Here is a 13,144-nt window from a genome sequence, read left to right on the forward strand (position 1 = left end):
TCCCTGCGGGCTGGCGGCCACAGGCAGTGGTTGGGAGCCCCTTAGCCCTGTTCGTCGCTGGCACTGCCCATCCTGCGGCCCTGCGAAGTCCGCAGGACACTCCTGCAGCCCCCCGGGCAGGGCAGGGATCCTGCGGCACCTGGCTGCAGGTGGGCTCGGGCAGGAGTGGGCTTGGAGCGGGCAGGGCAGGGGGGGTGTGGTGCAGGCAGGGGTGGGCACAGTGCGAGCGGGGGTGGACACGCTGCGGGCAGGGCAGGGATAGGTACGGTGCATGCAGGGGTGGGCATGGCGTGGGCAGGGGTAGGCATGCTGCTGGGCGCTTCGCCGCGTGGCCGCACAGACCTTCCTTGATGGAGCAGGACAAAGGTTTTGTTCTTCTCCCAACAGTGCAGCCTTGTGCGGCCGCGGGCAGCGGCGACAGGCAGCAGCCAGCGCGGCCCCGTGCTCCCACGCCACGGTGCAGGGGGGGAGTTTCTCCTCCTTTGTCTGCTCCCGGCCAGGCAGCAGCCGGTGCGCGGCAGCGCCGGAGCAGCCGGGGAAGGGCCTCGGCAGGAGCCGCGGAGAACGGCGGCCGCGGTCCCCTCTGCCCCGGCACAGCCACCGGCCCGGCCTTGCCGCGCTGGGAACGAGCAGCGATCCTGGGGGAGCCAAGCTCTTCATGACGGGAACCCGAGCAGGCAGCGGGGACGGCAGCTGCGCCCGGGGACGGGGAGGACGGCAGCATTGGGGACAAGGACACTCGCGCCCCGTCCCCACCCCCGGCGCCCGCCGTCGGCCATGGGGAACGGCATGAGCCAGGTAACGGGGAGCGCTGGGGCGGCTGCTCTGCAGCTCGGCCATGCCCGGGCGGCTCGCACGGTGCCGGAGGTGGGAGACCTTTACCTGGCGGCTGCCTGTGCCGTGCCAAGTGATGTTTCACCTGCCGGCACCGGGTCCGGCACAAGGCTCAGCTCTTTATTTGTTTGTTTATCTGCCGGCAGAGCAACACCGGAGGTGAAACAGGCAGGGACACTGCGCTGGGACAGCTGACTGCTGCCCGGGGGGGGTGGAGGGCAGGGGTCACAGCGAGTTTCTTCAAGGAAGGGGGGAACTTTCCCCAACACCTTTAATCCCAAGGATCCAGCACCAAGCGCATGCTGGGAGCCCTGTATGACCCCGAGCCTGGTGGTCCCGCACCCCCTGCTCAGCGTGGCCGGGCTGTGCGTGGGGCTCGGCATCATGGGGCAGAGGGGATGGGCACTATTTTACTTAGGTGCTGCCCCGTTTTCTCCTCTGAGGAGCGGGTCAGCAGGGTGCTGGGGATAGGCACATGCTGTTTATTCATGGTTCAGTGTCCTGCCCTTGGGAACTGCCCTTGCTAACTGGCGCTCTCCCACCCGCTCCTCTCAGTGCCGCAGCTGTGAATTAAAGGCACCCCGTCGATAGGAAATTGATCTGAAATTGCAGGAATCACTTAAAAAAAAACCCCTTCTTTAAGCTTTAAGTCGAGAGAAACCTTTCCAAATGTGAGCAGTGAGACTAGTGTGAGTCCAGCTGTGCAAGTGAAAATCACCTCCACCTGCCCTGGACACCAAATATTGCTGCAGGGAGAAGCTGGCAGAGAACCGGCTGGATACAGGATTGAACTCACTGCCCAGGCTGTGAGTGAGGGAGAATATAAAATAGCTCTGGTTGACAAGGTTTACAAGGTGTCCTGCTTCTGCATCTGCAGTGCTGTTAACAGAGGCCTTGTCAAGTAATTATCTTTTCATCATGAGAAGTGGAATTTCCCAGGGGAAATGAGCTGAAAGCATGGTGTCCAGAGCAATCTGTGCCTGGACTGTGAGAAATGGGCTTCCTGCAGTGCAGAGTGAGGGGAGTGGAGCTCAAGGTGGGAGGGGGACAGCCACATCCCCTATAAGCTTCTCTGTGCCTGTTGCTTTCCCATCCCTCAAGCAGCAGGGCTTCCACAGGTCACAGGTAGAGTCCAAGGCTGTACAAAGGTGTATGCAACTTGCTGAGCTCAGGTAATAAACCCCAACGGAGGACTAATTGATGATAAACAAGAGGAGCAAAAAAAAACAAAAAAAAACATGCCTGTGAGAGTGCAGTGCCAGATAGTTGCAGGTGCCAGGGCTATATCCAGCCCCACATCCTGCATGCCAGGGCAGTGGCAGCCCTGAAAATGCACAGGTCCAGCTGCCCCAGCACCGTTCCTGCCCCAGGGCTGGAAATGGTCATGGTCATGTCAATGCCAGAGCTTTGGCCTTTCCAGCCAAGGTCACTGCTTCCCAGCATGGGTCCCAGCACAGTGGGTACCACAGTATGAGGTCACTGTTCACACTGCCACTTCTCCTTGTTTCCCACAGATCCTGCCTGGCCTCTACCTTGGGAACTTCGTTGGTAAGTGGAACTCAGCTGCTGCAGATATGTTCTCCAGCTGGGGAGTGGGGCTTGCTTGAGCTGGTGTCTTCCTGCCTGCAAATGCTGCCTGACACTCTGCCTGCACCCACCGCCCTGCCTGTGCCCACGGCCTGCTCTGCTCTGTCACCCAATTGGGGTTGGCAGTAGTGGGAGTGAAGACACTGTGAGAAAGGCAAGGCAGGGACCCCTGCCTTTGCATGGTTTCCTTATTTAACAGCTGCCTTGAGCTCTTGGGATACATTGGGGAAAGGAGCCAAGAAGGAAATGTGGATTCTGTGCCAGGAGCAGAGGAGCTGGTGGTGCCACATGGGTGCAAGAGAGCAGGACAGGGTAATGCTCCCCAGTTTTGCAGCTGTAGAAGAGGCCAGAGGGGCTGCCCACCCTCAGGAGGGAATATCCCAAAGGCAGAGTCTTGTCACACCTTGTCACACCAAGTCACTATTTTAAGGAGTTTCCATTGTCAGGGGACAGTTAATGACCAAGGGCTGGCATCGGCCATGACAAACCAGCATTTATGAGTAATCCTGCCTCCCTGATGGTTCCTTTGCCAGCTTCTGTAAGCACTGTGGAAGTTTAAAACCACTGGTGTGAATTGCTAAGGAAATGTCACTGGAGTGGCAGCCCTGTTCTCCCTGTGCCCCATGGAGCACTTCAAGTTGAGCTGGGGGGGCTGTGGCTTGCTGGGAGCAGAGGGACAAGGGCACCCAGATGCCAGGTTCATGACGGGGGTTCCTGTGAGCAGCCTCTGCTGTGGGGCCTAGGCCTGATGCCATCCAAACACTCCTCATCACTCTGCCAGGCAATCCAGCGTGACAAGATTCTAGGCCTGCAATATTAAGCTCACAGAGACATTTCCTCCAACTGGAAGCTTTTCCAGCCCTGGTAAGCTCTGATTCCAGTGTCACCATTTGCTGTCACTGCCTGCTGAGGTGGATGGGAAGGTGTGTGAGTCCCCACAAGGGTCCCCATCTCCCTCCCCACACAGACCACAGCTTCCCTGCAGAGCATCTCCCTTGAGACTCGCTCCTATTAAAATTCACATCATGCCGTTAGCACATCCCGGGCTGGATTCCTGAGCCAAGGTTTTATACCACGTGAAAGTTTAGAAACCCAAAAGAATGAGATGGGGAAATGTTACCCCTCCTCCCCACGCTTGCTGCATCTGCTGGTTGTGGCATGAAAGGGAGACACTCGGAAGCTGCTCAGCAAGACAAGCACGCTCCCCTTCCTGTGAACAACTGCTGTGCTGGACCAGAGGCCAGGATCACATCCAGAATGCTGAAGCATTGCCCCAAACAGCAAAGGATACCCCATTTCTGTCCATGCAGTTGCATAGAGAAGAGACCAGAAAGAAGCAAGTCACTACTCAGGTGTTTTCTACAGAAAATCAGAGTTGATATATATTGCTGCAGGTCCACATCCATAGTGTACAAGATAAAGCAGTTCTCTCAGGCTGCAGCAAGTCCCAGTGCTACGTGTGTGTCTGCTCACGGAGGTATGGGCAGGGCACGTCTCTTCCCAAAGCAGGGACAAGTACAGGCAGGAGGGACACTGCCTGCTCACCCAGAGTGTTTCTGTGCAGGTGTGAATGGTTTAACCAGCATGAGCAGCAACGAGAAAGGATCAGGGAGAGGCCTCTGGTTCAGGATCATGGGACTGACATTCCAGGTTTCCATGTTTGCCCATGTCTGCACGGCTGCATGTGGGGGTGGGATGCAGTTGATCTGCTGGAGCAGGGTTCTGTGTGCTGGCTGGCTGTAGAAGCAGGGTGGGAGCACTGTGAGAATAGAAGGGTAGGAAATGAATACATGTTGATGTCTAGTTTTATCCTTCAGATGCCAAAGACCTGGAGCAGCTAAGCCGGAACAAGATCACCCACATTGTTTCAATCCATGAATCCCCCCAGCCCTTGCTGAAGGTAGGGTCCTGCACTAGATGTCACCCTGTAAACTCCTGAAGCTCCTTCCATGCTGCATCTTCCTTCCTGCTCTGAGCATTCCATAGCATGTACACCTCTCCCTGGTCACTGATCCCAGAGGAGCTGGGCGGCCCCCCGGCATGGGAAACTGGCTGTCTTGTGACTATAACCCGGCCTTGAACACTGACGGGAAACAATTTCCAGCTCTCCAGACTCCTCTTGTTTCCCATCCCCTCCCACGAGTTGCTGGTGTCCCCTTGCCCTGCCCTTCACCCCAGGGAGAGTGTGGCCCCATCCCCATACAGGGGGGATGCTGTGTGGAAGAATCAAAACCCTGTAGGCAGCTGTGGGTGAGGAGCAAAGGCACTGCCAGCCCTGTTCTGACCATGTATGACACCCTGGCTGCAGTACCTGAGCTTCTCCTCTTCTATTCTGTCTTCCAGGACATCACCTACCTCCGCATTCCCCTGCCTGACACCCCTGAAGCCAACATGTGAGTACCCTGGGGAGGCTGGGGTCATGCAGGGAGGTGAGAGGGTGACCAAAGGTGAGGGCTCACAGCTTCTCAAGCCTTCCATGTGCTGCCTCTAGCTCCTAAAGCACAACAATGCACAGGCTGGAGATGTGATGCCACAGTGCAGGGGACCACCCTTGGACCCTGACAGCATCCCAGTTCAGCGAGTGCTGTGAGGGTATGAGCCCTGGGGTGAGATGAGGGGGAGCCACTCTGCAGCAGCCATGGAAAGGAACAGCAAGCATCCCCCTGGGAAGTGTCTGGAGAGGGGAAAGCACATAAAGGGTGTGTGGAGCCAGCCAAGGGCACAGGCGTGGCTGGAGATTCAAGCAGCCAGCGTCCCACTGGCCCAGCATGAGTCACACAAGTCACAGGGCAGCCCCGTGCATCCCCAGCACAGTGTCCCCTTCTGTGTCCCCAGCACAGAATGAGCTGGCAAATCCACCTTTCCTTGGGAATAAACAGCATGGAGCTGCTCAGGTCTCAGCAGTGGCTGGCAGATCCCCTAAAACAACTCAAACAGGCAGGGCTGTTCTGCCTGCAGCTAAAAATGCTGTTCCACCCCTGAAGTTCTTATTCTGTCTGGTTTGTTTTTCTTGCTAGCAAGAGGCACTTCAAGGAATGCATCAGCTTTATCCATCAGTGTCGTCTGCATGGAGGGAACTGTCTTGTCCACTGGTAATGCTTCTTCCCCTGTGCCCACTGCTGTGTCCCCACAGCTCAGCAGATAAAGCCCCTTGCCCCTCACTTTAGCTGCAACCCCTGATCAAAGCCAGCCTGTGCCAGAGGGCTCTGTGCCAATGGACCCACCCAGGATCCACCCTCAGCTGTGGCTTGTGACTCAAACCCAGCGGGATCCAGGCAGTCCTGGAACTGGGGCAGCTTTTTGCTGCAGCTGAGTGCGCGGGATGAGCGGGTTTTGGGGCAGGCAGCCAGGCAGTGGCTGCTGCTCCCGTTCCCTGTAGAGGAATGGGTATTTATAGGCACTGATGGCCAGGACCTTGGAAGGTCTCAGGCCTCCAGGAGAGCAAGTCCTTAGAGAAAAACTGAAATATCTGAGGCACAAGGGTGGAGGAAGAGGCAAACATGGGGTCAAGGTGCGCCACTAACACCAGCTCTTCTGCACTTTCCCTTGCCAGCCTTGCTGGCATCTCCCGCAGTACCACGGTGGTCGTTGCCTACGTCATGGTTGTCACGGAGCTGAGCTGCCAGGAGGTGCTGGATGCCATCCGAACCATCCGGCCCGTCGCCAACCCCAACCCCGGCTTCAGGCAGCAGCTGTCTGAATTCAGCGGCAGTGCAGCCCGCAAGGTGGGACAAACCTCTGCCACCCATGCCCTGCTCCATGGCTGAGCCTGTCATGGGTCTCAGAGCAAGGACGAGTCCTGAGGGGACTTGGTTTCTTCCCCACTCCCCTTGCTGGCAGACTTGGACCTGCCCTTGTAAACCAGCACTGTATTTTACTTCTCACTTCTTCCCCAGGTCCGCAGGCACCTGAAGCAGAGGTATGGGATGTCTCCTTTCAATGACGAGGAAGAAATAAAGGCCTTGCTGCCAGCAGGGAGAGAAGGAACATCCAGGACAGAGGGAGCTGTGCAAGGACTGGTCCCAAGAGCCAGAGACATGAGGAGCACAAGTCCCTTCCTGCTGCGGGTGAAGAGGACGTTCTCCTGCATCCCGGCTTGTCTGAAGTGACCCAAGCCAAGGGAGAGCAGTGAGCATCACCCAACAGCCTGGGAGAGATGAAAGAGATGCAACACAGTGGGACAGGAACCTGCACAAAGCCCAGCTCCTTCTTCTCTTCTGGGGTGGGAATGTGCCACCCTCTGTCTGGGCAGGTTTCATGGACGCTGTTGGGCTTTGCAGCACATGCTGGGTTCATCTTCTTCACATCCACCCTGCTGGGAACACAGGTCTCTGCCCCAGGTCACTGCAGGCTCCTGCTTGGGGCAGAACACACAGGCCAGTATCCAGGTGTTGCCAGCAGCAGCTTTGGCACTTGGGTACCCACTGCATGGCCTCAGGGTGCATGGGAGAGCCGGTGCTCCCCTCAGAGCGGTTTTCCCACCAGCAGCACAAGCTCCCACCATCCAGGTTGGCTGCGGAGCGGGGACACACCAGTGTGCCAGCAGGTAATGCCACCACACAGGCTCCCAGGCAAGGGTCCAGCTCCAGACTGGCCAAGCACAAGCTCTGAGCAAGCACTGTAGCTTTAGGAATCCATTGCACCCCATTCCCACCTATCCCAGGGCACAATCTGTAACAGGTGGGAACCAAGCATTTAACCTGGCCAGACCTCACTAGAGCAGAGCCTTAAGCCATTTTGCTTAAAGAGTTTCTATGTCCCCAAGTAATAAATACCCTTCTCTGTGGTCTGACTCTCCTGTGATGGCCGGGTTGGCCAGGGATGCCAAGGGGGAAGGTCCCATCATGGGACCAGTCCGCAGCTGCTGCTGCTGGCCACTCTGGAGAGTGAGCTGGGGACACTGGCATGCCTTGACAGGGCTCACCCTGCTGCCCTGTGGGAAGCTGACAAGGAAGGCCAGAAGTGTGAGTGCCATGGTAGGGCTCTCTGGGGACAAGCTCTGCTCCAGGAGAGGTTGGGAGCAGCAAGTGGGAACTTACCTGGAGCCTGTCTCACTGTAGCCTCTCCACTCGCTGGATCCAGGAGCACCAGTTCCAGGAGTCTGCTGGCTCCAGCTGCTGGAAGTACTGAGAACCTGGCACCAGCTGAGTATCACAAGCCCCAGACCTGTCCCATTTACACTTTTTCCTGGGGCAGAGTCCCAGGTGGGAAAAATTCCAAGGATGCCCAGCTGGGTAAGCAACATTGTCCCTGTTGGGACTTAGAGCATTTTTCTGGGGTCCCCCTCATTCCTGCCCCCTCTCCTAGGGGGAAGGGATCACCCAGGAGACAAAGCTTCAAGACCAGGGCTCCTTTCTGCTGCCAGTTTCTGCCTGCTGGGCTGGGTGCTGCCTTGGGGTGACCCAGGCAGACTGGGAGCTCCACTCTCTCTGGGTAGATACTGAGTGAAGTGAATAACCAGGGGTTCATCACCCTTCGCTGCTCCTGCACATCTGCCATGGGATCCCACTCTCATTCCAGTTCCTTCAGGTGCCTCTACCCACTGCCTCGCCCCAGGCCCCAGAGCTGCCGCTCTGCAGCACCCTTTGGCCTCCTCAGCACGCAGCAGGGTAGAAGTCCTGCAGCCCAGGACCACGCATCTGGGATGGATGTGTGCCCCATGCACAGCTGCACCTTCCCACACTGGGACACCTTATGCCAAGGTGTTTACACCCAGGGATTCCCCTGTTCCCACTGTAAACCACACAGGGCCCTGGCCCCTCCAGCTCAGCTCCACAGCACAGCAAAACGTATTTATTTTGGCAGATCTGATTTACACAGCCTGGAAAAACCCAGGCGAGGGCAGCGTTAGTTACGAGTTAATGTTTGACTCATTTTGGCATGAAAAGTTTAAGGGTTAAGCAGCTTCACCTTCCCTGGGAAGGGAGAAGCGTGGTGAAGAATACAGCAGGGAATCTGGCTCCTGAGCGTCCTCGATGATTAGGGGTAATTAGATCCCTCGAGTCCTGCGTCACCAGGCGGCTGCCACACCACATGAAATCCCCGGCCGGCCGATAAAAAGCCGACCAATAAAACTTATCCCGGCGGGCTGGGGCTGACAAACGAGCCGGCGGCTGCGATTATCTCCTGGCCTTGGATGTAATCGGTGCAAGCCACTGGGAGGCTGTGCAGTGACTCCTTGCCATGGCTCTGCTTCCCAAGGCAGAAAGGGGAGATGGGGATTCTGTGTCAGTCAATACCCAGGCCCTCTTCCCAGAATGTGGCCCCACAGCTCACCCTGATGGGGGGCACAGGTGGTGCCTGGGCTTCACTTTGCAACAAAGGGGTCCCAGACAGGCTCAATAAGGAGATAAAACCTCTGCCAGTGGGGCTCGCTTGTACACCCCGTGTGGCCCCATGTGCCCCCTGTGCCACGTGTCCATGCCCTGTCCTCACAGCCTCTGGGAAAGCCCAGGACTGGGCTCTCTGCCACTGATTATTCATTTGGAGACTTTGCAGCCCCAGTAGCTCTCAGGAACTTCGCTTCTCCTCTTGGCCAGAGGTGACTTTTTCTGACTCAGAGCAGGAAAGGAGACCTGGAAGACTGCAAAAGGAGACTTTGGGGGCAGCAGCCGGGCAGAGGAGCAGGGTTTCCCTGCACAGCGATATGGAACTCTGCAGCAGTGATGAAGGAATCACCAAGACCAGTGTCACCCCCGAGTGGCCCAGCCCATGCCCTGGTGCAGGATGTGTCCCACCCCAGTCCCGGCAGCCGTTGGCACAGCTCATCCGCCCTTCTCACCCGTTTCCCGTTCGACTCAGCATCCAGAGCCCAACGAGGCAGACGTGAGCATTAGAGCAGAGGAGAGATTTGAGAGATGGGGACATGTGACTGTTCACACCACCCTGGAAACCCCGTGCTCTTTCCGCAGTTCCCTGCAGCTCCCCACACCCATGGAGTGAGCAGCTGGTCCCACGGGAGGACGCAATCCCTGCGGCTGGGACGTGTCTGGCTGGGTCCCCAAAGCAGGGAGTAGAGTCCCTTGGCCCCTTCGGTGAGCATGTGGGAGACCTGACAGTTTTAGGGGAAGCATTTGGGAGGGGTGGAGGAGAGTTCCGTGTGCCATCTGGTGCCTTGTCCCGTGGATGCAATCTGCCTGCCCCTCTCCCTTGAGTGCAGGGTGCCTGTGTTGAGAAATGCACCTAGCTCAGGTATCTCGGTATGTAAATCACCAGTGCGAGCTGCACATTGTGTTCTCCACCGCAGGGAAAGGCTGGAGCCCCAGGCAAGAGCCGGGAACGGGCGCTCACCCTTTGCCTAACAAAGGGCACTTCCCGGGGTGGGGGTCAATGACCCAGAGCCTCCGCAGGAGCCAATGAACAACGGGAAGAGCTTAAAATCACCACTGGTGTACATGGGTGCACACATTGTGAAGGTCTGAAACCTCGGGGATGCCTTTTTTGGGGGTCCCTCCGAGAGGCACCAGCTCCAGCTCTTCCCATTGCTGTAACCTTCAGTTACGACATCACTTTTTCCTGAACACGGATGTCTGACGCTGCTGCGTGGGGAAAAGTGAAGCAGTGGAAAAATTTTAAGATCCGTTCCTCCCCCCTCCCCGCGCTTTGGGTCAGCCAGAACCTGCGGCGTGGGCCAGGAAAGGGAAAGTGAAAGCCGGAGCCGCTTTCGGTTTCGCCGCCGGGCCGCGATGGCGGAGCCGGGGGCGCCCATGCGGCTGAAGGAGTGGCTGATCGCGCAGATCGACAGCGGCCGGTACCCGGGGCTGCGCTGGGAGAACCGGCACCGAACGCTCTTCCGCATCCCCTGGAAGCACGCGGCCAAGCAGGATTACCGGCAGCAGGAGGATGCTGCGCTCTTCAAGGTATCCCGGGCTCCCCGCGGTCCCCACTCGGCCCTGGGAGAGTCCCCGGGACTGGTCGCCGGGCTCCGTGTGCACTCCCGGGGCTCCCCATTGCCCGAGGGTCTCCACTGCCCAGCTCCGTGCGCACCCCGGAATCGCTCACCCAGCTCTGTGCAGCCATGTGCACCTCCGGGGCTGTCCACTACCGGACTCTGTGCGCAGCGCCACGGCTTTTGGCTCCATGCACACCCCGGCACACACCGCCCAGCTCCGTGTGCTCCCCTGCGACCCCGCAGTCCCCCAGGACACAGAGCCCTGCTTCCCCACTGCCCCCAAACCCCGGCGGACTCATACCCTGCCGGGTCCCTGGGGTACCCCGAGCCGGGGGTCAGGGTGTGGCAGCCCCCACAGCACAGAGCACCCTCTGTCCCTCAGGCTTGGGCCGTCTACAAGGGGAAATACCACGAAGGGACGGACAAGGCCGACCCCTCCACCTGGAAGACGCGGCTGCGCTGCGCCCTCAACAAGAGCACCGACTTCCAGGAGGTGCCCGAGCGGAGCCAGCTGGACATCTCCGAGCCTTACAAGGTGTACCAGATCGTGACTGACAGAGCCTGTGATGCAGGTACGTCCCTGCTGTCCCTCCTCCTGTCCCAGATGTGGGATTGATACCTGAACCATGCCTGTACAAGCCCCGTGCCCCACAGACATTACCCTTCCTCCCTGCTCCTCTTCCTCTCTGGGTGTCCCAGAGAGCCAGCTGTCTTCCCTGGGGCTGTTCCTGCCGTTTGCAGGGGTTCATCTGTTCTTTCTTGCTCTCTGCAGAGGACAGTGACACACAGTCCCCAGGCAGTGAGGACCAGCAGGTGAGCCTGACCTGTGCCATCCAGGCAGGGGAGAAGGTGGGACCCTCAAATCCCCCCTTCACCCATCAGCTGCTCCCCCGCTTGCACACTGCCTGCATTTGTCCCAAGGGGAATCAGAGAGGGTCCCCTGTGCCATGCACTGCCAGACCCAGGCAGGGGATCTGCTGGCTTATGGGGTCCATGGTAGAGGCAGGAGCTGGCTCAGATCCCCTGCTACCAGCTCAGCCCTCACCAAAGCTGCTCCTACCCCCAGGGCAGCACTGCAGGCAGTCCAAAGGAGGAAAGCCAGAAGGACATGCTGGACAGTGTCCACGTGCCTCCACAGCCCCGGCTCTCTGGCCACCCAACTGAGAGAGGTGAGGAGGGTCCCTCTCTGTAGGATGGGGCAGGGGGTAGGGAGCACATGCTTCTGCCAGGATTCTGCTCTCCTGTTGCTCGTGCAGGCAACACCTGTGAGGATTGAGGCAGGAGCTGAGGACTCCCACCCTGCCCCAGCAAAGCCTTAGGGGATATAATGAGATCTAATAATGAGCAAACACAGTGGGAAGTGTGGGCCCAGGGGCTTGGGCCAGGAGAGTGCCTGGAAGCCACTCTTTTACCACCTCACCTCTGCCCTGGTCCAGGGTTCCTTGTGAGGGGAGTCTTCTATGGCTGGAACCCAACCCATGGCCAGCTTCTTCCTGGACCCCAGTCCTACCTCCCTGTGGAGGATGTCAACAATTCAGGTAGGAGCCACGCTGCAGGCAATGCTCTGGGTGGCCCCACCAGCCCAGATTGCCCATGAACTGACCCTCCCTTTGCCCCAGACTGCTGGCTCCACATCCGCCTGTACTACTGCGATGTGCTGGTGAAGGAGGTGACCACCCGCACAGCCGAGGGCTGCCGCATCACCACCAGCGCCGTGCCGGCCGACAGCGAGCACCTCTACGGCCCCTCCTGCATGGAGCAGATAAAGTTCCCCCCACCGCAAGTGCTCAGTGGCCATGGCCATGTGGCCTGCATGACCGACGTGCTGGAGCGGCTCTTGCCCCACCTGGAGCGTGGGGTGCTGCTGTGGGTAGCACCTGAGGGGGTCTTCATGAAGCGGCAGTGCCAGGGCAGGGTGTACTGGAACGGGCCGCTGGCCCCACACAAGAACTGGCCCAACAAGCTGGAGAGGGAGAAGACTTACAAGCTGCTGGACACACAGCAGTACATACAGCGTAAGTCCCTGGGAGACCCCACTCCCCTCGGAAAGAGGGGCAGGTGCTGCCCTGGTGTGGCTGATGGGGGCTGTCAGGACTCTGTGTCCCCTGATAGGTTTGGTGTCTTGCAGAGGTGAGGGAGTACTTGAGCAATGGGCAACTCATACCTCAGTACCAGATCTACCTGTGCTTCGGGGAGGAATACCCCACCAGAGCTGGGCACCCCTTCCAGAAGCTCATCATGGCTCATGTGAGTACCCACTGGGGCTGGCAACCCCTGAGCCAGGCACAGGGACAATTGCAATGCAGGGACACGGACCTGTGCCCATCCTCCATTGTTCTGTGCCTCCACAGGTGGAGCCGGTGTTTGCACGGGAGCTCTTCCATCATGCCCAGCGCTTGAGGCCGATGCTGCTCTGCAATTCCCCCCAGGCCTGTGCCCCTGGCACCTCCAGCCACATCTTCCATGTCCTCAAACAGCTCTGCCAGCCCTGAAGTGGGTGGGAGAGGAGAGCCCAGTTGCCATAAAGTCTCAGAGTGGGAGGCTCTGAGCCCCATGGCCCCGCTCCAGCTGCATGTCCCAAGGCAGAGTGCTCAGGATGCTCAGTGTTCAGGACCAGACAAGGACAGATGTTAGCTGGGGTGTGCAGGTACTGCTGCCCCTGTGATTGCTGTATTTATTCCCTAGAAGTCCCCCAGGAGGGATTTATTGCGTGCCTATTCAGCAAGCCAGGGCGGACCTGGCTCCATTCTTGCACCTTGCGCTGCCAGGACTCACCATTGCGAACCTTAGAAATAAAGGTTATGTTTTTGTATCAGTGTTGGGGGGCTGGCT

General features: G+C 58.5%; 2 protein-coding genes across 2 annotated transcripts in view; one reads left to right on the top strand and one right to left on the bottom strand.

Moving 5' to 3' along the window:
* Window positions 1–660, bottom strand: part of TTLL9 (tubulin tyrosine ligase like 9) — an 11,890-nt gene extending 11,230 nt beyond the window's left edge. The window contains exon 1 of the mRNA XM_033519178.1: window positions 343–660. Within this exon, the coding sequence (XP_033375069.1) occupies window positions 343–660 (318 nt within the window). The remainder of the gene's footprint in view (window positions 1–342) is intronic.
* On the top strand, window positions 348–13,124 carry DUSP15 (dual specificity phosphatase 15). Its single transcript, XM_033519179.1, has 15 exons — window positions 348–798; window positions 2,349–2,382; window positions 4,239–4,321; window positions 4,765–4,814; window positions 5,439–5,513; window positions 5,975–6,146; window positions 6,318–6,526; window positions 9,980–10,280; window positions 10,695–10,884; window positions 11,085–11,125; window positions 11,379–11,481; window positions 11,749–11,850; window positions 11,932–12,327; window positions 12,441–12,559; window positions 12,664–13,124. The coding sequence occupies exons 1-15, from the start codon at window positions 778–780 to the stop codon at window positions 12,802–12,804; spliced, it is 2,037 nt and encodes a 678-aa protein (XP_033375070.1). The 5' UTR covers window positions 348–777; the 3' UTR covers window positions 12,805–13,124.
* The last annotated feature ends 20 nt before the right edge of the window (window positions 13,125–13,144 follow it).

The sequence above is a fragment of the Parus major genome, chromosome 20, assembly GCF_001522545.3.
Source record: "Parus major isolate Abel chromosome 20, Parus_major1.1, whole genome shotgun sequence".
Classification (NCBI taxonomy): Eukaryota; Metazoa; Chordata; class Aves; order Passeriformes; family Paridae; genus Parus; species Parus major.

Bases quoted from the DNA above. Each gene is read 5' to 3' on its own strand.
- DUSP15 (XM_033519179.1), top strand. From the start codon at position 778: ATGGGGAACGGCATGAGCCAG. The intron at 6,147-6,317 runs GTGGGACAAACC...CTTCTTCCCCAG, and splicing joins GCGGCAGTGCAGCCCGCAAG to GTCCGCAGGCACCTGAAGCA. The intron at 12,560-12,663 runs GTGAGTACCCAC...GTGCCTCCACAG, and splicing joins AGAAGCTCATCATGGCTCAT to GTGGAGCCGGTGTTTGCACG.